The sequence below is a fragment of the Brassica napus genome, chromosome C6, assembly GCF_020379485.1.
Source record: "Brassica napus cultivar Da-Ae chromosome C6, Da-Ae, whole genome shotgun sequence".
NCBI lineage: Eukaryota > Viridiplantae > Streptophyta > Magnoliopsida > Brassicales > Brassicaceae > Brassica > Brassica napus.
The window spans coordinates 39,040,370-39,067,967 of record NC_063449.1 but is presented as its reverse complement, the minus strand read 5'-3'; the positions used below and the strand labels follow the sequence as shown (position 1 = coordinate 39,067,967).

Genomic DNA, 27,598 nt, shown 5'->3' with positions numbered 1-27,598 from the left:
CTCTGTTCCTTACCCGGGGGTACTTGATATAACAAACCTGTAACATTTAGAAAAATTATAAATTAATACACATGATGATGAATCATTCTGAATAATTAACATTTAATTACCTGATCGGCCTGGGAAGCAAGAATGAAAGAATCATAATATTGCAGCTTTCGCCTCGAATTTACTGATGTAACACCAAATGCATCTGTTCTCACACCTCGATCTGGGGTGTTGTCGTGCCAATCACAATAGAAAACAGTACAGCGCAATCCAACCATGCCCAAATACTTGATTTCCAAAATCTCATGTATGTGTCCGTAGTATACATCATCTCCTGATGCAGAACAAACGCCAGCATCATAAGTCGTACTCGAACGTCTCTTCTTCTGAGTTGTGAATGCATATCCTCGAGTACAAAATCTCGGATATGACTTCACAACAAAGTTTGGTCCAACGACCATCTCACGTATCCAATCGTCAAATGTTTCACCTCTGGCCAAACCAGCAGACACCTATTAATAGCACATATATATATATATTATATCAATAAATGTGAATTAGTATAAATATGTGATAAAATATATTTTAATTTGTTTAAAGCACTCACATAAGTAAACATCCATCCAGTAAATTGTCTCTGCTTCATTTCTTCTAGTTCGTCCTCTGTGGCGTATCTATACTCGAACCGCTTTTCTGCCATGAAAATCCTGTATATGATGACAATAATGTAATTAATTAAGATTTAAATTTCAACTTGTTAAAATAAAAATTTGTAAGCTCATTTATTTACCTCTCATATTGAAGAACGTCTTCGCAGTTGGTGAGCAAATATGTTTGCAAATGACTGCGCTCCTGCTCAGTAAGTCGACGGTCCTTTGGTTTTCCGCTAAGTCATCCAACGTCTGTGAAAATGTCTGGAACCGTAACATGATATGTTGCCCGTTCGCCTCTATCATCATGCCGAGCAGGTCTTCTGTTTTTGGTCTGAACTTCTGCTGGAAAGTAGTACTCGGCAAAGTTTGAAGTTTCTTCATTGATCATCTGTGCGACTATAGAACCTTCTACCCTACTTAAATTTTTCACCATCTTCTTCAAATGGAACATATACCGCTCATACAGATACATCCATCTATACTGCACAGGACCACCAAGTTCCAATTCTCTTGCCAGGTGAATAACAAGATGCTCCATAACATCAAAAAATGAGGGAGGAAATATCTTCTCAAGGTTGCACTGAATCACGGCTATGTTAGTCTTCAAATTTTCAATACCTTCAAGAGTCACTGATCTCGCGCATAAATCACGGAAGAAACCACTTATCCCTGCAATTGCTTCATGAACATTTCGTGGTAATAGTTCCTTGAAGGCGAACGGAAGGAGGCGCTGCATCATTACATGGCAATTGTGGCTTTTCAAGCCAGTAAACTTTCCTTCCTTTCTGTCGATACAGTTACGCAAATTTGATGCGTAACCGTCTGGAAATTCCACATCGTTTGAAATCCAATCAAAGAACGCATCTTTTCCCGCTGCATCAAGTCGGTATATGGGAAAAGGAGCCCTACCATTCTCATCAACATGAAGTTCTGAACGAGCACATATATCGACTAAATCCAGTCTTGACTTCAAATTATCCTTTGTTTTACCTTGAACATTAAGGATCGTGTTCATGAGATTGTCAAAAAAGTTCTTCTCAATATGCATGACATCTAAATTATGCCTTAGCAGATGATCCTCCCAGTATGGCAGATCCCAGAAAATACTTTTTTTGTGCCAGTTATGTAGTTCTCCAACAGCATCTACCGGAAAACGCTCATGTCCACCGACTTCTGGCGTCCTTTCTGCACCAAAATCTCTTAGTTGTATCTTCAAATCTTTCCCACAAATTTCCGGAGGTGGACTGTCAAACACCCTCTTGTTCTTCGTAAAGAAATTCCTACTCCTACGATATGGATGATCAGGTGGTAGGAATCTTCTGTGACAGTCAAACCAACACGTTTTCCTTCCGTGCTTTAGTTGGAAAACATCAGTGTTATCTTGACAATATGGACATGATAGCCTTCCATGCGTTGTCCATCCAGACAACATACCATATGCCGGAAAATCACTTATTGTCCACATTAGTACTGCCCGCATTTGAAAGTTTTCTTTACACGAAACATCGTATGTTTCAGCACCTTAAGCCCATAGTTGTTGCAACTCATATATTAGTGGCTGAAGAAACACATCAAGTGATCTCTTAGGATGCTCTGGTCCGGGAACGAGAATCTAGAGAAACAAAAACTCTCGTCGCAAGCACAAGTTTGGGGGGAGGTTGTATGTTGTAAGAATGACGGGCCATAGAGAATACTGTCTTCCACTCTTGCCAAACGGACTGAAACCATCAGTACATAATCCAAGGTAGACATTTCTTCTCTCATACGCAAAGTCGGGATACTTTGATTGGAAATGCTTCCACGCTTTTGCATCTGAAGGATGTCTGATCTCACCATCTGTTGAGTGCTCCGCATGCCATCTCATTGGTTGCGCTGTGCGTTCAGACATATACAACCTCTGCAACCTTTCCGTCAAAGGTAAATACCACATCCTTTTATATGGCACTGGAACTCTTCCACTCGTATCTTTATAACGAGGCTTTCCACAAAATTTGCATGTAACCCGCTGTTCATCCGCCCTCCAATAAATCATGCAGTTGTCGCTGCATACATCTATTACCTGATACGATAAACCAAGACCAGCTACGAGTTTCTGAACCTCGTAGTATGAACCAGGAGTTACATTATCCTCGGGTAGAATACCTTTTACAAAATCAGCAATCGCATCCACACAGTCTTCAGTCAAATTATAATCTGTTTTAATGCCCATCAATCTTGTAGCAGATGATAAAGCTGAATGACCATCTCTGCAACCTTCGTTTAATGGTTGCTTTCCAGCATCCAACATATCATAAAATCTCCTAGCTTCTGCATTGGGTAAATCTTCCCCTCTAAAATGATCATTTACCATCTGCTCAGTACCTACACCATAATCTACATCAGTTCTAATTGGTTCTTCTAATCTAACCGCTGGCTGAGGTTCACTAGTACTACCATGTTCATAATCAGTTTCCCCATGATGATACCAAATTTTGTAACTTCGTGTAAACCCACTCAAATATAGATGAGTCCAAACATCCCACTCTTTAATAACCTTTCTATTTTTACAATTAGAGCAAGGACATCTTAACATACCTGTTTTTGCTTCCGGTTATCGGTGAACTAACTCCATGAATTCAGTTATACCTCGTTGGTATTCTTCCGTAAGCAATCTCGTGTTCGGATCCAAATGAGGTCGATCGATCCAAGAACGAAAATAATTTGAAGAAGACATATTTTTTATGAATCAAATTCGTGTGTAAATAGAGTAAGAGGGAGGATGAAGATATGAAGTGAATGAAGAGGAAGAGGAGTGCTTGTATTTATAGTTTAAATCCTGCCGACATACCGAGGAAATTCCGATGGAATTCCGACGGACAAAACTAGTTCGTCGGAATTTCCTCGGAATTTTGTAAAATCCCCCAACGGCTCTCCAACGGCTATAATATTTCCTCGGAATTCATCGGTTTTTTCCGAGGAACACAGTTTTCCTCGGAATTTCCTCGGAATATTCCGACGGACTGTAGTTTCCTCGGAATTCCGTCGGTATATTCCGAGGAAATTCCGAGGAAACCCAATTTTGTGTTTCCTCGGAATTTCCTCGGAATTTCCTCGGTATATTCCGAGGATTTCATTTTCCGTCGGAATGTCCGTCAAAATATCGCTGTTTTCTTATAGTGCATGAATAACATGATCATTCTTTTAATCAAAAACATAACCAAGTAGACATAAGGTAGTTTTATGCTAAACGGGAATCAAGATCCCACATTCACACATATTTTTTTATGTACAAAACTTGATTTATTCTCCATGTGGAGAAAAAAATCGTCAAATTAAAAATATATCCACAATATCAAATTCTCTTGGTTTTCAGTGTTTCCGGCTCTTTTTGTTTCGCAGTCTCTAGTGAGAGTGATTAGCGATATCAACTAAAGTGTTATTCGTTTTGCAGTCGCTGAACCAGTGACTAATCTCAGTTACAAATGCTTTCAATTTTAAATAGCTAACTTTTTCAGAGACATGATTTAAAAATGTTTAGTTTCAATTATTGATCATTTATTTTTTTGTTATTTCGCAAAATTTTAAATAAATATAACATATTTCGGCTAAAATTTGATGAGGTTTGGGTTGGGTGACTTAGTATTTTTGGGTACTAAATAACTGAACCAACCATGACATATAGGTCACCATATGATTTCACAGAAATAAAATGATTTATACAATAAACATTCCGAACAATAACACTCACAACTGCTTGCATATGCTACTGTCATTGATCTCGATGCTAGAAACAATTTGACAGTGCTTATCGCACATAAAGAATTAATTTAAAACATGATAAATTAAATTGACACCACTGGATAATTTTGCACTGGGAGCTACAAATTGTTAAGGAGCGTGAACTTATGTTAATATTGAGAAAATATTTGCAGCGCATTGTTATATATGGTATAAGTATAACTATCAACAAATTATGATGACAAAAAAAAAAATCAACAAATTATATATATATATGGCCATCCTTCAGGTTCTTCTCCTCTGCCCTTTCCACCTTAATTCAGAATGTTCCATTTTGGAGACTTTGCAGAGAGGAAAAGTGTGGCAACAAAGGTGCATATCTGATTGCAAAAAGTGTTACTAGAGAGGATCGACGACAATCTTATGTGGCTGCAGGATACCCCTTTTGCTGTGGATTATTCATCAGAGCAGATTATCTTAATTTTTTGGTTCTTTTGTGCTTGCTAGCTGCTGATTGTAGCCGATCCTTTAAGCTTCAAGTCATTTTGTGTACTGTGGTTGAGTTGTCTCCCTTCGTGTCATGGTTGTAATTTGGAACTTACCTTGATAGGAATCTAAGTATAATTCAGTGAAACAAATTAAATATAATTTGACATTACATAAAAAGGTATATGGTCGATAGTCAACAAATCTATTCATATGGAAATATTTTTCAAAGAAGCTGGATTCAAAGGAGTTGCTTGCATGGATAATTCACTTCACTAGTAATCAGAAGATGACACCGGATAGACGACAACAGTCAACAGCTTTAAGTTGTATAAAGAAGATGTCAACACTTCTGCGCAAACATGATTTTTTGTTTGGTAACGAAAAAAGTGTTTTCATCTCTTTGATAAGAACTCAAGAATGTAAATAGTCTCTCCCAATATAAATTGAATCCATATGTCGGTAGTTCCTGCATAAACTCTTTTACCACTTGGACCAGCGCGTCCTGGTAAAAGAGTATTTTCACTTCTTTACCAGAAATTCTTGCATTTGTTAAATTGCCGTTCCCAACGCAGATCGAACCTGAGCAGCGGAAAGCTACTAGCACTCTTTTTACCATTGGGCCACCTCGATATTGGTAAAAGAGGGACTTGATATTTGACAGTCGGCATTTTTCTCTTAGATCACTTCTAACTCCAAGCTATCGCCCTATCTTACCTAGAAAATATAATAAGAGAAAAGAAAATTCTAATTTTATCACATTTGAAAACACTTTTTAAATTTATAGGATGATCATTTTTATAAATACTCTGATAAAAAGACTAAAATGACCCTTTGAAGTTATTTATAAATGTTTAAAAATTATTTATAGAAGTTTATAAACTCAACCTCACTCCATCTATATTATTAAAGTTGAAGCACACAATGAGATTGTTTGGAAACTTGAATAGTAGTTTTAATAAAATTTATTTGGATATATTCATTGTGTTTTCATATTTCACTTAGTTTAACAATTTCATTAATTATATTACTTTAACAATAATTCACATCATTAATTATATTACCATAATAATAGTGCATATTTTTATTTATTAGTTAATCAATATTAACTTTGTGCCAATTATAAAATCAAAAATGTTAAATAACTAGGTTTTGCATATGATTAAACGTTTGGTTTAGTTTGTTTTATTAAAACATTTTTATTTGAGTTTCAATCGGTGGAAAATTACGTAGCCAAAAACATAATTTAAAGATATGTTTTTGTAAATAAAATAATAACTTAAATCAAAATAATAAAAATGTGCTACATTTATTGCCACTTAATTTTCACTCCATATAATTATTTTACTTAACAAAAAACTCTTTATATTTCACTTATTTTAGCCAAACACATAAAAATAGATTTTTTATTAGTTTATAAAATCAGTTATAAATGAACATTATCTATCCATTTATGTACTTGTTGTTCCTTTCGAGTATCGTTTTTTTTTTGTTTTGAAACAAGGTCCCGCTTAAATATTATAAATTTATGTGTGGGTTTTGAGTTGGGTCATTCTGGATCTCGATGAATTCAGTTCTGATGTATAGGAACCTAAAAATATCTAAATAATCAATGTATCTAAAACGAATTCGGATATTTGTAACAAAATAGCCATATTACCTGATTCGGTCGAGGTCTTTTGAATATCATTAGTTATATTATGATACATCTAAAATATATAACACTAATTATGAAAAATAAATATCGATGTATAAAAATGTACAAACCAATATCCGTGCGGGTGCGCGGGTCAATCTCTAGTAAATATTAAATTCTAAACAATAATCATTTATATTATTAAAGTTGAAGTAATTGTTTGGAAACTTGAATAGTAGTTTTAATAAAATTTGTTTGGATATATGAATAGCAGTATCTATTAATTGTATATCCATATTTCACCTAGTTTAACAATTTCATTAATTATATTACTTTAACAATAATTCACATCATTAATTATATTACCATAATAATATTGCATATTTTTATTTATTAGTTAATCAATATTAACTTTGTGCCAATTATAAAATCAAAAATGTTAAATAACTAGGTTTTGCATATGATTAAACATTTGGTTTAGTTTGTTTTATTAAAACATTTTTATTCGAGTTTCAATCGGTGGAAAATTACATAGCCAAAAACATAATTCAAAGATATGTTTTTGTAAATAAAATAATAACTTAAATCAAAATAATAAAAATGTGTTACATTTATTGCCACTTAATTTTCACTCCATATAATTATTTTACTTAACAAAAACTCTTTCTATTTCACTTATTTTAGCCAAACACATAAAAATAGATATTTTATTAGTTTATAAAATCAGTTATAAATGAACATTATCTATCCATTTATGTACATGTTTTTCCTTTCGGGTATCGTTTTTTTTTTTTTGAAACAAGGTCCCGCTTATAAATATTATAAATTTATGTGTGGGTTTTGAGTTGGGTCATTCTGGATCTGGATGAATTCAGTTCTGATGTATAGGAACCTAAAAATATCTAAATAATCAATGTATCTAAAACGGATTCGGATATTTGTAACAAAATAGCCATATTACCTGATTCGGTCTAGGTCTTTTGAATATCATTAGTTATATTATGATACATCTAAAATATATAACACTAATTATAAAAAATAAATATCGATGTATAAAAATGTACAAACTAATACCCGTGCGGGTGCGCGGGTCAATCTCTAGTAAATATTAAATTCTAAACAATAATCACTAGATCTTAAACCCTAAATCTAAATGTTAAGATATTGGAGAATTGGAGTCAAGACTTTGGGCTGAGGCACAAAATATCAATAATCCAAGGGTCGTACCTGAAGTACAGCTTAGATTGCCCTTAGTGACCACAGGAAGATGGTGTTTCACGGATGGGTCTTGGAAAGATAAAGATGTTTTTTCAGGACAAGGTTGGCTCAGTACCCTTCCAGGGTTTGAGGGTTTGTTAGGGGCAAGGAATGTAAGGGCAAGTTTATCACCTCTTCATGCGGAGATAGAGGCATTGACTTGGGCAATGGAATGTATGAAAAACTTAAGACAATATCAGGTCACATTTGCAACGGATTGTTCTCAACTGGTGAAGATGGTTTCAGAACCAGAGGAATGGCCAGCATTTGGAAGTTACCTGGAGGATATCAAGCTTTTGAGAAGAAGCTTCATCAACTCAGAAATTGTTCATGTTTCGAGGACGGACAATAAAATGGCGGATCGTTTGGCACGCAGTGCTCGGATACAACCGTCGTTCGTCATACACATGGATGCAGAGTTGCCACTATGGTTTACGGAGTCTATATGAGTCTGTAAATGTTCTTGCTGAAAAAAAAAAAAAAAAAAAAAAAAAAAAAAAAAAAAAAAAAAAAATGTTAAGATATTTTGATTGAATGTATTTTTGAAAAGTAATATCTGATTTGTGGTATTTCAAGTAATTTTCATAAAATAATAAAAGTTAGAAATAGGAAAGAAGAAGTTTTAATGGAGTTCCCGTTTGAGAAACCCCTATATACTCTAAACATATTTGTCATTCAGCTATTAGTCTAATAAAGTTAAGAGAACTAAAACATAGTTGTCTAAATATCTCTTTTAGTTTTGTAAGAAACTTTTACAGGGTCTCAGGGTTAATGGTGCTTTTTAAATATTTTCCAGAAAGAAAATCTATATAATTATCAAAGCAGCAAGACATACTTAGACCTTGATTCAAGGTTGGCAAACTATTTACAAAAGCATTATGCTACTTATTATTTAATCGATAATTATAGAAAAAATATTTAAAAAACATCTAAAAGATGCAAATGCTTTTTAAATGTTCCTTTTTTAACAAAACTTTTTAAATGTTCTTTATTCAATGCTTTTATAGAAAATTTGCATTTATAATATTTTTTAAATCAATTTTATATAATTAATTTATTATATTTTATAGTATCAAAAGATTATGTTTATATTGAAATAAAGTTTATTTTTAAAAGATATTACAAGTAAAATATTTTGAATTTTTAATAAAAATATAACTTAATGTATATAATTTAATATGATATATTATTTTTAATAGAAAAATATAAATTTAATATATATATATATATATATTATTTAGAAATAAACAAATTATATATCATATACTAATTATATATAGTAGATTTATATATAAATCATTTACTGATATACTAATCCATTAAATAAATACATTAATGAGAACATATAATTTTGGCACACCATACGGCGTCTAGATCATATTGTTAATGCTTTGTCATCAGTTAAACTAATCGATGCCTTGTTTATCATGACACATTATCCTTTTCATTTGCAAAATATGAATATGTCACAAACGTAAGTTAATTTTAGAAACAATACACTAAATGCAAAAGTCACTAGTTCACACGCAAGCACAAACAAACAGTGGAAACAAATCAAGTTCTCGTCTCTCCATCCAACAGGCTCCAAAGTTGCTCAACGTCAAACGCGGAGGTTGCGCCTTTTTTTGTTGCTGTAGCTTCTGGACAGAGCGCAGCTGGATCTTGGCTTTCATCTAGCAAACTCTCCCACCACATATTCTGACCATCCACTAAATTACTAACAAGCTCAGATTTATCGTCGTCTTTGTTACATGTAAAACTGTTTTCACCAACATTATTAGCGTCGTTGAATCCAAGACATAGAGGAACAAATTCAGCTTCTGGCATGCCATTGATATGGCTGCAGCCGTTGTTAACGGTGAAGGATCGAGGTCGAGGTTTGAAAACGTCATTTTTTTGGGCTGGTGTAGTAGAAGAACAAGGAATGTTTCTCTTTTTCATTTGGGTCTTGGAACCTGGTTCATGTTTCTTACTCTAATGGGTGTTCCAGTAATTTTTGACGTCATTGGCGGTCCGACCGGGTAATCTACCAGCAATTAAAGACCACCTAAGCATGCATTTGAACGATTAGGGATATACGTGACTTTTTTTTTATCTAAAAGATATATGTGACTTAGTAATGGACATATGAAATAAAGTATTTTTATCCAAAAAAGAAAATCAAATGATTAGGCTGGCCGAATGAGGATACGAAATAAAGTTGAATTTATGTCTTGAATGTAAACCTGTTTCCCAAAAGTTTATGAAGGCGGAGCAGAAGATCAACTTCATCAGAGTTAAATTTTCCTCTGTTGATACTTGGCTTCAAATAGTTCAACCATCTTAGTCTACAACTCTTCCTGCACCGATTTAGCCCTACAAACCAATAATTGACATTAACATTATTAATAGGAAAAGGACTGCTTCCGTGTCTCCTTAGATTTTATCACGAAGAATCTAAGTACACCAATAGAAAGAATGTATTCAACACAAACACACGGGTTCGTGCAATAAAATTTCACTGAGTTCATTTACTAAACGACAAACCAACAACGAGAGTCTGACATCTTTTCGGTTTGTTGGAGTCAGAAAATTAGCCTTAAATACAGATCTTTGTTTAAGTCGGTAAACTTAAATATGAACAGCATAAATGGTTTTTTTCATGAACAACATTAGAAAATACGAATCTATGATTCATTAATTAAAAAGGAAAAAAATAACATAAGCAAAATAATAAGTAGTGATTAATTATATATGTATGTGTGCGCAAAATAATACTTACATAAAGTTGTTTCACACATTAAAAAACAACTAAATATTCTATTATACTCCTAATTAATATACTATTTTGTTTGTATTTGGTAATTAATAAAGTGAAAATATAAACAAATTTGGGGAAAATGACAAATATCTACATTAAAAATATAAAATGACACTTAAAATAAAACAAAATTTAAAGTTTAGAATGACGACTAATATGAAACTGAAGGAGTACTCTCTTGGTAACATACCTACAGCTCTTATTTTATTGAAAATGAACATACCAGCTCTTAAAGGAACTTGGTGCCATTTCCCTTCTCCATACTTATCAATGCATTGCCTCAAGAGATTATCTTCTTCAGCAATATATGCACCTTTTCTCAAACGTTTGGACGAACCCTCCATGGACCAGCTATAAATATTAGAAGTATCTAACCAAATTTTATTTTAAAAAGTTATACGTAAAGGCAGGCTTGAGGAAAAGGGTTTCTATTGTGGCTTGACAAATCCTTCGAGGACTTTATTTATAAACGTGACGGGCAAGGAGAAGTGACGTGCATGTCTAACATCCACATTTTTGTCGTGTCTAATTTGCTAATTTAGTTATTTATGTTCTGCTACTGATTCAGACTAAATAGTGTTTCAAAAAAAAAAAAAATTGTTTCAAAAAAAAAAAAAAGTGTTTCAAAAAAAGATTCAGACTAAATACAGAAAAGGTTCATAGCACTTAGTCCATTTTCGTCATAGCATAGCATATCACTTAATTAGTCTCTTCATATTTTTCAGTACTTTAAAGAAAAAACATGCCTCTTAGCAAAATTAGGAGAAAGGACGATTAATGATTGGTGGAAGGTGGAAGGTGGTTTATATGATTAAAAGAGAGAACAGCTTCATGCACCAGAGTTAAAAACAGAATAGAGAGAGAGAGAGAGAGAGAGAGAGAGAGAGAGAGAGAGAGAGAGAGAGAGAGAGAGAGAGAGAGAGAGAGAGAGAGAGAGGGTTGATGTATGAGTACACAACTTGATAAGTAGCGAACTGTTTTACTGTCAACAAATGTGTGTAGACAAAAATCAGCTACAATAATTATGAGTACACAAATCACTATTTTGCAAATTGTTCCGTATTTAAAGTGTCTCACATTGTTGAGTATGCACGTTTGGCTAGGGAGTTCAGAAATATGTAACTTGAACCTCGTTTGATATTAAAACAATAAGATTTGATGAAATCCATCATAATCATTTGACTACAGATTTTCATATTTAACTTTAAAGCAGTAAAGATTGGAAAGCAAAGTCAACTATGGAGTGATTCTTTTTTGAAATTTGTAAGTATCTCTTGGTATGTGCATGTCTTTACCACAGAAGTAGCCTACCTTATAGTTGTTACTGGTTTCAGTTTCACAATAGATGATCTTGGTTGATATCTTACTTCCTGTATCATACGCAATCTCTCAAGTCTTAGCCGGAACAAACTCTGTTTTACTGTAGTTTTCCACCCCCACTGTAACCGAGACACAAAGTTGGACTTGCCTACCCTTCTAACAGAAAGAATCTTCTCCAGATCCTTGGTTCCACTATTCAGCATGTGAATCTGCTTTCTTTTTTTGTTCAGATTTCTTTACAGTTCTTCCTTGAGTTTCTCATTCATCTCATATGCTTGTAAGTGGCCCGTGACTTCACCAAAATCCATTGTGTCAGTGTCTAATGCAGTGTCCATAGCTGTCTTCTTGGATTTAAGCATCTGAGAAGTTTCTTCCAAGCTTTTTGTCTTTGTATGTCTTTCCCATTGTTTGTGCTTCATTTGCTATTGCACTCAGTTTTCCACTGAGTTCCTCAAGTGATTCATTTTCATCCATCTGCAGATTTTCAAACTTAGATGCAAGCATATCGATTCTTGATCTTTTCACATTTGATGATCACCATTTGTCATTACTAAACAGGACCCGAGCAAGTCTCTCTTTCAATAAGATGCAATTAAAGTGTTGAAAACAAAAACAATGGTCAGAAACACAAAAAAACCATATCGTTGATTCAGTAGTTTTTTTTACATTTATCATAACAAGTATGCTGAAATCTCACATTTGTTAATCCTGCACAATGGTATCAACAAAACAAGTGAGAATAATGAAAGAAAACAAAGTACAACAAGTCAAGGAAGTTGTTGAAGTTTTACTGTTTATTTTGAATTGTTCAAGTTCTTGAAGTTGCTTGTTTCTTTTGCTAAAATGTGGAGGTGTCTAGAGTGGTAGCTTTATGGGGCTCTATAACATATTAACATGTGTAAGGGTAGAGAAAACAGAGTTCATTACTCTGATTTTCTTATATGAATAGGTAGTAGAAGATGTTGTGTAAAATGAGAGAAAAAAATCAGTTTCTCCATCTCATCTTATGCTATCTACTTGATTTCATCTCATTCCTTTTTTCCTCTCTCTACAACAAAGTGTGTTATGTTTTTCTTGTTAGAATAATAACACAAAACCAGAGAAGAGTTTTTTCTTTTCAATTTATAAAAAAAAAATTGGGGGAGTTTTGGTTTAAAGCCCATACATTTTTTTTTTTTTTTGAGAAAAGTTAAAACCCATACATCATCTCTACATGGAGACCGAAGCCCCTCCCACGCCAGCTTCATAACTAGTATATTTTCTAACAAACTTCCTGTAATATAAAAATAGATCTAGTAAGCAACATCCTCATCCTCCTTTATACTCAGAAGACCTGAGACATCGATCCACTCAAGCTGAATCTCGACCTCTCCACACTCAACGTTCTGGAGCTTAAGGAACATATTCTGGACAATCTTTCCTTTGTTCCACACAATCTTGCTCTCTTCTGATAGACAGTTCTGCCTGCTTGCCTGTATCTTCATTATTACAGTTCCTTCGGAGTCCTCTGAACTGGTTTTGGATCCTGATGGCTTCAAGGAATGGATCAATGTGAAAAAACGCATCTCCCATCTTATCATCTCTTGAGAACCAGTCCCTATCGTAAACCATCTGTATCATCACAAAAATAATACCCACTTTCTTGTTATGTTCTGTTCCGTTTCTCAAAACTTAGAGCAAGTTGTTGTAATGTTTGATCCACTTACGATTTTGATAGGAAGAACTGGATCAGAAATAGAGAGTGTCAAGTCTTCGTTCCATTCTGGATTCAAATTCTTTTTCACCACACGAGTTCGTACTTTCTGTGTCAAAAGAAGAAAAACATAACACCATATATTCAAGTGTAAATTTGTACATGTAAAATAAAATTGATCATTTTATATGGGTGTGACAAGGTCAGAAACAAGAACTACTATTTTGAATGATAAAATCAAATCCTAGGAATTTCTCATTAGTAAAACTCAACTACATTTGACATGTTGATACTTAAAACTCGCGTTGCATCAAACCTATAATTGAAACACGTATGTATGTTCTGTCTCATTTTTTTTTGTCTCATTATAACACGATAAGTTTTTATATTCACTTTTTAACTGAAATTCTCTCATCAGATACATCAGAAAATCTGAGCAAGACAACCAGATTGGTGACCAAAAAGATCCATATAAAAAAAAAAGGGAGAACCTTGAATATATACCGAACGTAAGAAACTGGCTTACAAACTCGAAATTCGTGAAAAGTTAAGGAGTCTGGGATATACCTGTTGACCCATACGAACAATGACGTAAGGATCGCTACTTTTGGAATCTCTAATGGCAAGATTAAAACCTTTAATCACATGAAGTCTTAGAAGGCCTAACATATTCTCCATTTTGGTTTTGTTTTTCCTCTCTCTTTCTTCAGAGTAAAAAAGCTTTGGTGTTTCCTCAGATGCAGAAATTTAGAATATAAAGAAATTGGCTTGACCGAAAATTTTGTAATTGACTGACATCGTAACCTCTGAAGTGACTTGCTTCTCTTATAAGCACCTCAAATTCAGTCAAAACTCAAAACCAAAGAATAGGTCTTCTGTTCTATTTTCTTTTTTTTACGGAATTTCTTATATTTATGAATTATTTAATTAGAATTCTTTTCTAAACTGATTTATTTCCTTAGAGCACCATTAAAGCTGAAACCCCACATGGAATTTTTTATTTTTTATTTTTATTTTTTTTCTGAATAAAAAAAAAAAAAATTAAATACCAACCCATTGCGAGCCGCCACGTGTCAGTGGGGCCCGCAAACAGTTGAAAAACTCACCAAACGGCGGTCTTTATTTTGGCTTCCCTGTGACCGATTTTTCCCTTTTCTGTGGCCCCCCCCCCACCTAAAAACCCCACTAAAAACCCCATTCCCCTTCCGATAATCCTGTTCTTAAGACGCTATAATGTGTAATTAAAAGAAAATTACTTTACATATTTAGCTTTATATATATATATATATATATCCACAAAAAATATATATATATATAGATATGCCAAAAACAATAACATTCCATATTGATCCATATGCCTTCCGGTCCTTGAAGCTTTTACCATGACACGGTTTCTACCCGTCAGTCAGTTCAGATGGGGTTAAATTCTATTATAATATTCGTTCATTGAATGAATGCTTAAACCCAGAAAAAAAGAGCTGTTAAATACGAGTATAGAAGATACATACTCGCATTAGTAGAAAAACGAAAATCTATACACAAATCATAAATTAAAAAATCAATTAATTATAAAATACGTTACTGTAATTTGTAAGCAATAATGGCAATCAAAAAAATGGTTTTTAGTGATAAAACACTCGTCAAAGTAATTTTGAATTGGAAGGAAATCCCTTAGTTAACTTCATTTTCCTTTTACAATTTTGTGACAAAACGTGATAGACCTTAACAATTTGTAACTTAAAAATTAAATAATTAATTGGAGGATTTTTCTTCTTATAATTCAAACATAGTTGAAAATTATTATTAATAAAAATAATTTTTGACAACATAAAGATCATTTTATAAAGTCGGTTTAAAAAAGAAATAAAAAGTTAACTTTTCTCCAAATACGATTTTTTTGTTAACTACGACTATGACTGTCAACTGGGCGGCCAACACCCAAATGAGTGTGTACAGTTGGGCCATTTAACACCCATATCCAAAAACACCCACACCCATATAACACCCATACCCAAAAATATCCACACCCAAATTAGTTCATACCCATTGGAACTAACCCAAGACCACCTATTATTATTATTTTTTAACAATTAGCTCAATTTCTTTCGTAATTATTTTTTGTAAACTCAATTTACAAACTTATATACTTATAGCAAACACAAATTATAGAAAATCTTTAAATCCAACATTAAAAATTCAAATATGTTTTTTCAAAAAAAAAAAATTTCAAATATGACTGAATTGAAATAGTCTCAAAAGACTTGTTTTGCAAGGTTATGAAACACTTTGATAACTCTTTGTTTCTGTTTACGCTGCTGATATAACTTTTTGTTTCTGTTTCCAGCTTGTCTTGAGCCTGCAAGAAGGAAAAAAAAAAGATTCAATCTCGTGTTCTTATACCATGCAAGAAGATAGCAATGCAAGACTTGAACACTGAACACATAAGCATTAACAACACTAAACAGCATAGCCATGAGCACTTGGGAGAAAAGGAAGAACATTGTGTATAATGATGATCATTTACTATCAAAATCTCAAACGTCAAACGTTGTTTATGTAACATACTAGACCATTACAAATCTCCAACTCAAGATCAGATGCTAGACTCACGCTAAGTACAATGGCAATCACATGTTCACAGTATAAACAAGAGCTCATGAAACCGATACCAAGACCAAATTACCACATCTACAAATCAAGATCAAATGCTAGACCCACGGTAAGTACAATGGCAATCACATGTACACCAAGTTCAGCGCATAGAAGACATTAAAAGAACACATCAATCTGCAACATAACAGAACAAATACACTTTACAAAATGGCTTCTACTTATCTTCATCATCTCTTATTCAAGCTAACAACAATAGAAGCTGCTAGATAGTTATCTAAAAGCAATTAAAAACCAGCTCAATTCCGCAGAAAGTTCCATAGTACAAGATTACTCATCAAAAGAATACTATCCGGGTTTAACTAGTTAGAGAACTAAATCATCTATCTTCAGTTCAAGTCACTAAAAGATAATACCCACAACAGAGATTCATCATCATCATCATCATCATCATCACATAAGATCAAAAACGAGATTGAAGCTAAAACTCAAAGTTATAGAAACATAAGATCATAAGCTAAAACTCGAGAATCTTACCTGAAATTGCGAGAAGAAGAGGTCATCACGCCGGAGAAGATGAATCAAGAAGGAGAGATCAGAAGGAGAGATCGCAAAATTTCATCTCAAAATCGCAAAAGATGTTACGACGTTGAAAGGAGTTTTCCTTTTCTAGTGAAAAAAAAAAGAAATTTATGTATTGGGTTAGCCCAATGTCTAACTGGGCTGGATCAAATTGGCCATGGGCAAACTGGGTTTTTATCCCAACTGAACCAAGAAGTATTAGGGCTTACCCATAACCCGCCCAAAACAGTTTGGACTGGGCCACACCTATAGGCACCCAACTAGTTGACAGCCCTAACTAAGACTAATACTGGTTTAGACTAAATGACTGTAAACCAACTCTATGACAATGAAAAGAAAAAAAAGCTATAGGACAATGGTAGCCTCAGTAGAAAAAGAATATGATGCAGAACTAATTAAAAAAAAATCCGCTATCGAATACTAAGAGTTTCAAGGGAAGAAAGTTCGACTAGCAATTGTTACAGATTATGCAAAAAAGAGTTATAGAAAATAAGTTAGGTTATTGATGGTGACATTTTACCAAACGAAAACTTTCGTTAATTGTCCGGCTTGGTAAAAAGACAAAACTTTTTATAGTGAGAAACTCAGATGAAACGAATTTAACGAAACGATACAGCTGCGGGTGTTCTTAAATGCCCCCACAAATAATATGTCGTTGATTCTAACTCGTAACACGGCATCAATATTATACATGTACGCAACAAAGGTCCATTTCTAATAACAATGTAACTATATAAAAGGATACACCACAAGTCAGATAAACATGTTACCGTCAACATCTTGTTCCTTTGTAAACCGGAACCTGACACTGTCCGATCTAGTTTTTTTTGCTTTTTTTTTTGTGTTTCGTTTGTTTTTATAATACTCACTCTGTTCCTGAAAGTATGATGTTTTATAGAATTTTGATGTTCCAATATATAAGATGTTTTCATTTTTTCAGGTAACTTTTACTTTAATAAAAACTGTGTATCCAATCATATTTTAATAGTCTATTTTGTAATTGGTTGAATATCATTAATTTATAGTTTTAATGATACTTTCTAGACAAAAAGTAGTTTTCTTAATATGTGTGTTTCTACCTAAACATCTTATATTTAGGAACAGAAGGAGGAGTATCATCCAAAACGCTCTCCCCCACAATCTTTGTACGTACCCATTAACCGATGTTTTAACGGGGGAGAGAAAGCGGAGACAGTGTCCCTCTCCGGCAACATCCTCTTACATGGCCTCGTATAGAACCCGATGTTCTAGAAGATCAGACAGAACGTTTCTCATGTTGTCTAGCGACACGGGTTTGAGCAACACGCCGACTAGACCAAAGCTCATGCATTTCTCCTTTGTGGATTTGTCGGTGTTACCAGTGAGCGCCACGAGCAGTGGCCTTTGGTGGCGTTTTGTGAATTTCTCGTGTATACGGAGAGCGATCTGGTAGTTTTCGACCCCGGGGGTGCACACGTCCATGAAGACCACTCTGTGCTTATGGGATACAACTCTGAGACACTCCTCGCTTGAACTCACCGTGGTCACTTCGCATCCAAGATGTACAAGAAGTCCCTTCGTCACCATTCTACTTACCCTGCGAACCAAAGCAAACATCAATCGCTGATAACAAACAGCAGAAAGATAGAACTAATGACACGGTGAAATATGGTTTCAAAGTAAGTGGATTTGTAAGGAGATAGGTAAGTGGCTTATACTAACCCGTTCTCATCCATGAATCGAGCTTTGAGACTGTACTGAATCGAGAAATTAGGGTTATACATAATGGATCAAACTCGATCATTCAATTTCTTGCTAAAACAGAAGAATTCAAATCGAAATCAATAACTTTTTAATACAGAATAGTTCGTGATAACATAACAGAAGAAATAGATTAATCAATCACTTTGCTTATTTGATCGGAAGAATTAATCGAATCGAGTCGAAATGATTTGAAGTTTTGAGAAATGTTTGGGGTTTAACTGTTTAAGTTTAACACTCCTCTCTTGAACTATTTTATCGGATGTTTTAAGATAAAAGAAAAATCAATGGAGCTGTGTATGCACATGAATTTGGTGTCTTTTTAGTATCTTAGGGCATGTGCATCTCTGGAACCCCACTTGGGGTTTCAGATTTTTAATTTTTTCTTTTTTTTATCTTTTAAAAAAAAAAAAAGGAATCAATCGCGGGCCGCCACGTGTCAGACAAGCCCGCGAAAATCACAAAAACCCAAAAGAAATCGATCCTTATCTCATAGTTTTCCTTATCGGTTTTCTTCCTTTGTGCGGGGTCCACGCTCGAAATCCTTCTAAGGACCCCGCGATGCACATGGTCTTAAGATGACTAATTTTTCTGTAGTAAAAGAAAAGATGATTAATATTTCTTGGATTATTATAGATGGTGAGAAGGGTGGCAATATTCGTGATCCGATTCGTTTTGTCCAAATAATCAATTATCTGATCTGACTCGATCCGCAGTCATTCAGATATTCAGTGTTCCGGATATCCGAATTTTTTTAGATTTTTGATCGAATCTCAGATTCAATTCGTAAAAATAAATAAAATATTAAAAATAAATAAAAATTCGAAAATACTATAAAATAATAATATTTTATTACAAAAAAGGTGATTTACTTTTTAAATTTTTTATAACCAATATAATAAATTTAGTAAATAAAAATACTGTAAAACTTCTATAAAATATAAAATTTATACAATTATATATATAATTGTTTGAATATATGTATATATATGCATATAACAGATCATATATACGTTCCTAAAATTATCAGTATTTGTGATTTGCTTCGTTTTTACGGATATTTTATGTTAGTATTTGTTTTTCTTCGCAGAGTTACAAATATCCAGATTTTTTTGTTCGAATCGAAACGAATAACAAATCTAATCAAAATTTACTGATTTTTTGCCCAGCGCTAGTAAAAGCTCAGAAACATTGTTTACGCTTTTGTGAAAGGTGTAGTGGAGTAATAAAATATGAGGGAAAAGGAAAGAAATGTATACACTCTTTCGTAAGATCCAGCACTATGTCTAGTTACTACTAGTTATAACCTCACGTTCTTTGGTTTCTTCCGATACTTTGACCCATTCTGTTGTATCAAGTTGGGGGGTGGACATTTGGATTAGGTTTGAGTATCGTATTTCAAGTTTTCATAATTAAAGATTTCAGCTCTATTTAAATATTTATAAGTTTTAGTTCGGGTTTGGTTTGGGATTGGATAGCCTATTTAAATTATTTTAAATTTTTTAAAATACACATCTACTTTAAAATACTAAAAATCTAAAGTAAAAAATAATATAATACATATAAATTTGAATAATGTGTACCAAAATATATAAGCTTAACATATAAATTGGTTTAACTTGAATATTTGGATAGAGTCTCAATAGATATTTGGGAAAATTCCTTAAAAATACACGGACTAATTTTCATTTGCTAATAAAATACACGAACTATTTTGGATCTCCGTTTAATACATGAACTAATATCCGTTGCCTATTAAATACACAAACTTTTGAAATTCATAGGTTTTACACATCGTTTTAGACAACGTTAACTATATTTAACGGCAGTGACGACGGCGTTAGGTGTTTAATTAATACGTGTTTAAAATTTTAAAATATATATTTTTAAAAATACTAACTATTTTTCATTTGCTAATAAAATACACGAACTATTTTTGGATCCCCGTTTAATACACAAACTAATTTTTGTTTTCTATTAAATACACAAACTTTTGAAATTTGCAGATTTTACACATTGATTTAGACTATGTCAACTATGTTTAGCAGAAGTGAAGACAATGTTAGTGTTTAATTGAGCATGTGGTTAAACTGTGAAGAAAAAAAATTCTTAAATGTCCTCCGATAGATTATATTGTTGGCTTTCTTCTCCTTCACGCTTCCATAGTGTAAATTTTTTTTTGATGAAATTTCAAATTTTTTGATCATAGTAGAAATAATATATGTAGAACTTAATTCATAACACTAAACTTATTTATCATAGTGTAAATTAACCTTGAATCATAATCACTACTTTGAAGAACAAGAATTAGAAATGCATAACACTAAACTAATTCCAAAGTCAGAAACTCGTTTAAAATTACGTAGTTTTCTTCGTCTTTTTTCATGACATGAAATTTGACTCTACTTTCAATCGATATAAAGTGAAATCAAAGTAAATAAGAAGAAAAGAAACATAGTTTGGAGAATAAAAGAGGTTGTAACAGATTAGAATGCCAAACTCGAATTGAAACTAACTCAAATTAATATCAAATGGCTGAGGGTGAGCGTGCTTTTCACAGTTAAACCACTTGTTCAAAAGTTTGTGTATTTAATAGGCAACGAAAATTAGTTCGTGTATTAAACGGAAATCCAAAATAGTTCGTGTATTTTATTAGCAAATAAAAATTAGTCCGTGTATTTTTAAGGAATTTTTTCTAGGTATTTTAAGTATTTTTGGTGTTTTGAATATTGTTTAGATATTCTAGACATTTAATTTTGACTATTTTTATATAATTTAAAGTATTTTAGATAACTTCAAAATATCTTATATATTTTATATATTAAATATATAAATTTATTTTGGATACAATCAGATACATAAAATTACTTTGGCTCGGGTCGGATTCGGTTTTGATCCTTTAGATAGCAAAATTTTGATTCCGGTTCGGTAGTACTTTTTTGGATCGAATATAGTAATTTTTTGTTCAGGCCTATATCAAGTGATGGTACGTTTTCCGTCTCCAGACGACTTTTTTTTTTTTTTTTTTGAAAACTCTATTTGGCTTCTTCTACTGCTATTATGTTTGAATATGGCTTCTTAAGTTATTTTCCTTAACTCTCTCAAATTTGTTGGTTTTCCTTAGCTATGTTGGATAAAAAAAATCTTTAGGTTCCTTCGATGGGATTCAACATCTTTGTTGGTTACAATTTCATTGTTGTGGGTCGTGTTAGTAGCCTTCGAGGTCTAAGGTTTTCATTAGCCTTGGACGTGGTTGGGCATCCTTTCCCATTATTTTTTCTTTGTGGAGATCTATGTCCTATCAAATTCCTATTTTAGGTGAACGTGTGTTTTGCAGGGAATCAGCTCTGTTTTGGGGTTACTAAACTCTATCATTTAGCTCTTTATGCCATAGGTTATTGGTTTATAAACAGCTTTTAAAATTCCCCTAGTTAACGGATTTGTATGTTCCCCAATTGCTACGTTCTTCTTGCTAGTGGATGGTTGTGTTCCATTTGCTTGTAATGGCTTTATGGAAGGAAGCTTATGTCGAATAATTTCATTTGGTTTGTGTGTTTGATATATCAAACATTTCAGTAGTTTGGAACTTTTTCGCCCCTTGCTAGTGAAGCTGAATCCCTATTTGTTATTCCCATCTTTGTTGTTGTTTCAACCTCGGCTTTGGAGCTTCATATGCTTTCTTTGTTTGCCTTTGCATCATCTCATTTCTCAGCATTATTGACGACGAATTTAGATGACTTCTCCATGTCTTAATTAAGTAGTGTTAGCTCTACAAGTGTGCCAACTGTTTTATAGAGTTTAATGTTGTATCTAGTTTTCAGGGCAATTTTGAAATCTTATGTAAAATTGTAAGTCTTCCCCCAAAGTGAGCAGCTCATATGCATATTCATTCTCTCTAAGCTCATTTCTACCTCTTTTTCGTCGCGGCTAGATGACAAAGGATTGGGAATTCTCTCATCATCGCAAATATCATCTTCACTGTTTACATCATTCCCAGCTTCCTCATCTCTTGCAACGTCTGAAAGTCGTCTTCTAAGTTTTCTTCTTCTTCGATACCTAAACCATCATCAACTTCTTCATCATCCAACGCATCACAATCATCTTCACCAACAACAATGCAATCGCCTCCACTTTTCGCTCATGTTAGCGGTCAATATCTCCATTTTCTTCCCACTCTGGGCTTTGATACAGTGGAAGAGCTTCAACTCTGGTTCCAACAACTTAAATTTCAGGTGACTCTCCACTGTGTAGCTCACGCTCACGATCAACATCTATGTCTCCTTCCAACTCTAGGCTTTAACGTGGTGGTGGAGCTTTAACTTCGGCTCCAACATCTTCAGTTTCAGGCGTACTTTCAGTTACCCGACAGCTTTGTCTCCGACTCCGACAACAGGTGTCTCATGTTCTCTCGTCAACTGCTCCGACGTGTCGCAAGTTTCGCTCGATATATTCCTCCTCCTTGTACCTTTACCGTTCTATAAAAACATAAATCATTATCATAAAGAAGATAATCCTAAGAGAAATCAACAAAGAGAGGAAGAAGTAAGAAGACAAAAATTAGTTACAAATTTTAGAGCAAACCAAAATAACGTTGTTTAACTTTTTTTTTTTTTTTTTTGTAAACTGCTTTCTTAATTTAAATAAAAACATAAAAAGTTTTACAAAAACCCTTAAGCTCTAGTTTTTGCTTAATCTTAAAACACATAACAAGCAAGTTGGCCCAATTTCCTTAGTTTGGTAAACCCATAGAAGCCCATTAGGTAGTGACGGGGAATGGTTGGTTTGTCGAGAACGAGGAGTCGGTGATCACGAGAAGCGTAACCAGCTCTGCATCATGAGCAAAGATCGAGCTGGGTTTTCTTCTCTAAAGCTTTGGAGCTTGTTCCTAAGCTGCCTGTCAATCAATTTGAAGAGCTGGTCCACTGACCTGAAGGTGTTTGAATGAAGTCGTGCGTTACGCTCTGTCCATAGCCACTAAAGAGTCGATTGCCAAGCTTGGAGGGTGAGGTTTCTCTGATGAACTGGAGGTGGAAGCGACATCATCTGATCCAGAGTGTCTTGCCAAGTCGTGAGACCGAATATGCAGTCTCCTAGCTATAATATTCCACAAGTCAGTACTGTAATTGCAGGAGAGGAAAAGATGATCCCTAGATTCTGGATTTGAATTGCAGAGGAGACAGCGATCCACAGTTTGGAGCCCCCAGCTGATCAGTCTGTCTCTTGTCGGTAGTCTGTTCTGAATTACAAGCCAGGCATGGAAGCTGTGTCGAGGAATTGGTCTGGAGATCCATATCACCTTATGCCAAACTACATCTGGTTTCGGTTCAGTCAGGTAATCATATAGCACACCTGTTTTAAAGCTTCTTAGTACTTGAGCATTGACTTCCCATTCGTAGTAATCTTGATTCTCTGTCAGCTGCAGTGTTGTTAGATACGCATATAGTTGAAGTTGAGCCTCTGATCTTGCAGGCGGAATTTGCCATGATCCATTAGAGTATAACGATGAGACTGTGGCTTGCTGATGGATCCCCAATCTCGAATTATACCCCGACAAGAAAGTGTGAAGATCTCCAAAGGGAGTCCAATTATCAGTCCAGAATCTTGCCGTTTCCCCATTTTCTAGCCGTAGCTTGATCAAGGGATAGACCACTGTCTTTAGCTTCAACAACTTATTTACCAGCCACGAGTAAGATTGCTTCGGTGATATTGACCAGTAGTTATGCACAGATCCTTTGAGTATCACCTCTTTGAACCACTGCACCCATACCGACTCTGGTCTGAAGAAGAGGAGCCATAAGAGACGCAAAGTGCACGCTCTATTCCAAGTAAGTAAGTACTTGACACCAAGACCTCCCTGTCTTTTTGTCAAAACCACAGTTTCCCAAGAGACGCGAGCTGAATTGTGACCTTCTATGTTTCCTTTCCACAGGAAAATACTACACAGCGAATTAATGCGGTTGATACATGCCTTTGGGAGGACAAATGCAGAGCACCAGAAAGTTGTTATTCCTGCAACGACCGTTTTAATAAGAAGTAACCTCCCAGAGAAAGAGAGTGACTTCACCGACCAGGAGGAGAACCGGGTTTTGATTTGATGGATCAATGGCTCACAGTTGACAAGAGACAGCTTGTTGGAGTTCAAAGGGACCCCCAGATAACGAAAAGGGAGAGAGCCAAGACTCATTCCAGTGGAGGCTTGAATCAGGTCTGTTTCTTCCCCCGTCATTCCTGAAGCATAGAAACAAGTCTTTTACATACTCACTGCCAAACCAGACCTCATTTCAAACTCTTTTAAGACTTGCAGGACTTGCTGGACAGAGTTAATGGAGCCATCTATGAAGATGAGTAGATCATCAGCAAACGATAGATGAGTGAGTTTAGTGGGAGAGCAGTTGGTGTGGTATCTGAATCTATTCTGGCGTGCGGCATTGTTCAGCATATGAGAGAGACAGTTCATCGCGATAACGAATAGGTAAGGTGAGAGTGGATCACCCTGCCGGAGACCTCTTTTTCCTTTTAAAAATCCGTGCACCGACCCATTGTAGCCAACCATGAAGCTTGATGTACAAACACAAGCCTTTAGCTGTCTGATGAACCTGGCTGGGAACTGTAGCCCTTCAAGGCAAGAGAACAAGAAGTCCCAAGAGAGTGTATCGAAAGCCTTAGCTATGTCTACTTTAATGGTGATCTTTTTAGCTCCCTTGTTTTTATGATATCCATTTACAAGTTCACCAGCTAGAGTTGTGTTCTCAACCAACAGTCGACCTTTCACAAAAGCCGTTTGGCTTGGTAAGATAAGCGTGGACAGTAGAGGCTTGAGTCTCTTGACAAGTAGTCTAGACACCACTTTATATACTGTATTGAGGCACGATATAGGTCTAAAGTCACTTATCTTTGATGCTCCAGGGAATTTAGGTACCAAGGAAAGTATCGTTGCGTTTGCTGTAGCTGGGAGAAAGTTGGTGGCGAAGAAGTTTTTTACAGCAGCTATGACTTCCACTCCTATGATCTCCCACGATGACTTGAAGAACGCTGAGGTTAGGCCATCCGGGCCTGGGGCTTTATTAGGATTCAGCCTAAAGAACATCGACCTGATCTCTTCACTAGACGGAATTGATAGCATGATTTGGCTCAGGTGTGAGGGGAACGAGTAAGAAGAAAGGTCATGGAACCAGTGTGGAGGTGTGAAGAGAGTAGGAGATTGATGACCAAGGACTGCTTGAAAGTGCCTGATAGCATGAGTACTCATTTCTTGAGGGTCTGTTATCCATCGGCCCGTAGCAGTGAGAAAAGCTCTTATAGCATTATAGCAAGCCCTTGTCTGACAAATCCTATGGAAGTAAGTGGTGTTTAAATCTCCTTCTTTTAGCCAGTTTATCCTCGACTTCTGCCTGAAGAACATCTCCTCAATTTCTCGTAAGAAGTTCCATTTTTGGTGCAAGTCTCTTTCTTCCTGAAATGTTATATGGCTCGGGTTCTGCAAAGCTTGTACCTGCGCAAGTTGCAACAAACCGTTAGTCTCACTCACTCTCTGCTGAATTTGCGAATAGTTTTCTTTATTTAAAATTTTCAGATCACTCTTGATTAATTTTAGCTTCCAACACAGCTGAGATAGAGTTTGACATGTGTTTCCAGTTTGAATCCAAGAGTCATGCAGCAACTGAGCAAAACCAGGGTGCTTTGTGAGGTATTTTTGGAATTTATAAGGCTTGGTTCCAGCTGAGGGTAAGTTAAATGCTAGGTCTAGGACACAGGGGGTGTGATCAGAGAATAAGGGTGGAAGGTAGGAAGCTAGGGCATGAGGAAAATAGGCTACAAAAGTATTGTTAACCATCAGTCTATCAAGTTTCTTTGAGATAGGGCCGGAGGGTTAAGAGTTCGTCCAAGTATGGGAGGGACCAATGTAACGAAGATCAAATAGCCCAATCTGAGTGAAGCAGTCTCTGAGTTGGTACATGAGATAGTCAGGAACAACCACATGAGGATCAGAGTGCTCCATTGGGTGAAGAATTTGATTTAGATCTCCCCCTACGATCCAGCAGTTGTTCTCCAAGTCAAGAGTTGAGTAGAGGTGAATGAGTTCTGACCATAAGTCAACCCTCTCCGAGCTAAGGTTTGATGCATATACCGCTGAGTAGTAGACTGATCTTTGGTTAGGAAAGGAGATGTGGCAAGTAATACATTGTCTGCTTTGAGAGATTAGTTGGACAGTGAGGGTATTTCTCCAGATAAGGATGATACGACCATCGGGGTCCGAAGTATGATTAGAAGTGAAGTTCCAGTTGGGACAAAGAGTGGAGATAATAGGGCTCAAAGAAGGCTGTTTGATATGTGTTTCAAGAATAGCACCAAAAAGTGGCTTGTTAGTATTAAGCCAAAAGACAAAAGGTATATGCTTATCCGGGAGATTTAGTCCACGGACGTTCCAAAAAAAGAGTTTAACACTCATTAAGAAAGGTGGGGAGGGTCCTCCGCAAGATTGGAGAACCCGCTAGCAACAAAAGAGTTAGAGAGTTTCAGGGTGGAAAAGGAAGAGGATATGGAGGTAAAGGGGTTTATATTTGTTTGGACAAAAGGGAGAGAAGATGGGGGAGGATTTTGATCAGAAGGGCTTGGTTGGGAAGTGTTTGACAGAGTTGTGGATTGAACGAAAGGGTTTGGATTGGAGGTTAAGGGTGGAGAGAGGGTAGGAGATGATCGAGATCTTTTTAGGGAAGGCCTTGGGTTCTGTTGTGGTGTAAGGAATGGATTGAGAGTGGTGGCATTTAGTAGGTTAAGTAATGGGTTTGAGAGTGGTTGTTGGTTGCTTTTAAGTGGAGTGAGGGAGGGATTAATGGTAGGATGGGAGACAGTTGGGGGGTTGGTTAAAGGATGAGAGGGCAGTGATGGAGTAACTTCTGCCTGTGTTACTTTTTATGTGCTGGCAGACAAGGAAGGCTCAACTACACTAGTTGAATTAGCCTTAGGCTGTGGAGGTACAACCTTAGACTGAGTAACTGGTCTGAACTTTTTATTTTGCTTTGCGCTTTCCTGATTTGCCATTTTCTTTTTCTTTGCAGCATCAGAGTCCTCTTGAGGAGGGGAGTAGAGAAGACAGTTTTTGACTATATGGCCTA

At 35.1% G+C, this 27,598-nt stretch overlaps 1 protein-coding gene and 2 pseudogenes across 1 annotated transcript; all 3 read right to left on the bottom strand.

The window, feature by feature from the left end:
• Nucleotides 1-9,199: 9,199 nt before the first annotated feature.
• LOC111213988 lies at nt 9,200-11,414 on the bottom strand (annotated as a pseudogene).
• Nucleotides 11,415-12,952: 1,538 nt separating this feature from the next.
• LOC106351954 lies at nt 12,953-14,372 on the bottom strand (annotated as a pseudogene).
• A 3,367-nt stretch (nt 14,373-17,739) lies between these two features.
• Nucleotides 17,740-18,742, bottom strand: LOC125589041 (ethylene receptor 1-like). The gene is made up of 2 exons (XM_048761191.1): nt 18,444-18,742; nt 17,740-18,318 (listed from the first exon to the last, which is right to left on the bottom strand). Exons 1-2 carry the CDS (start codon nt 18,503-18,505, stop codon nt 17,961-17,963), a joined length of 420 nt encoding a protein of 139 aa, XP_048617148.1. The 5' UTR covers nt 18,506-18,742; the 3' UTR covers nt 17,740-17,960.
• Between the last annotated feature and the right edge of the window lie 8,856 nt (nt 18,743-27,598).

Bases quoted from the DNA above. Each gene is read 5' to 3' on its own strand.
- LOC125589041 (XM_048761191.1), bottom strand. From the start codon at position 18,505: ATGTATAACCCTAATTTCTCGATTCAGTACAGTCTCAAAGCTCGATTC. The intron at 18,319-18,443 runs GTTAGTATAAGC...TTTGGTTCGCAG, and splicing joins CGATTCATGGATGAGAACGG to GGTAAGTAGAATGGTGACGA.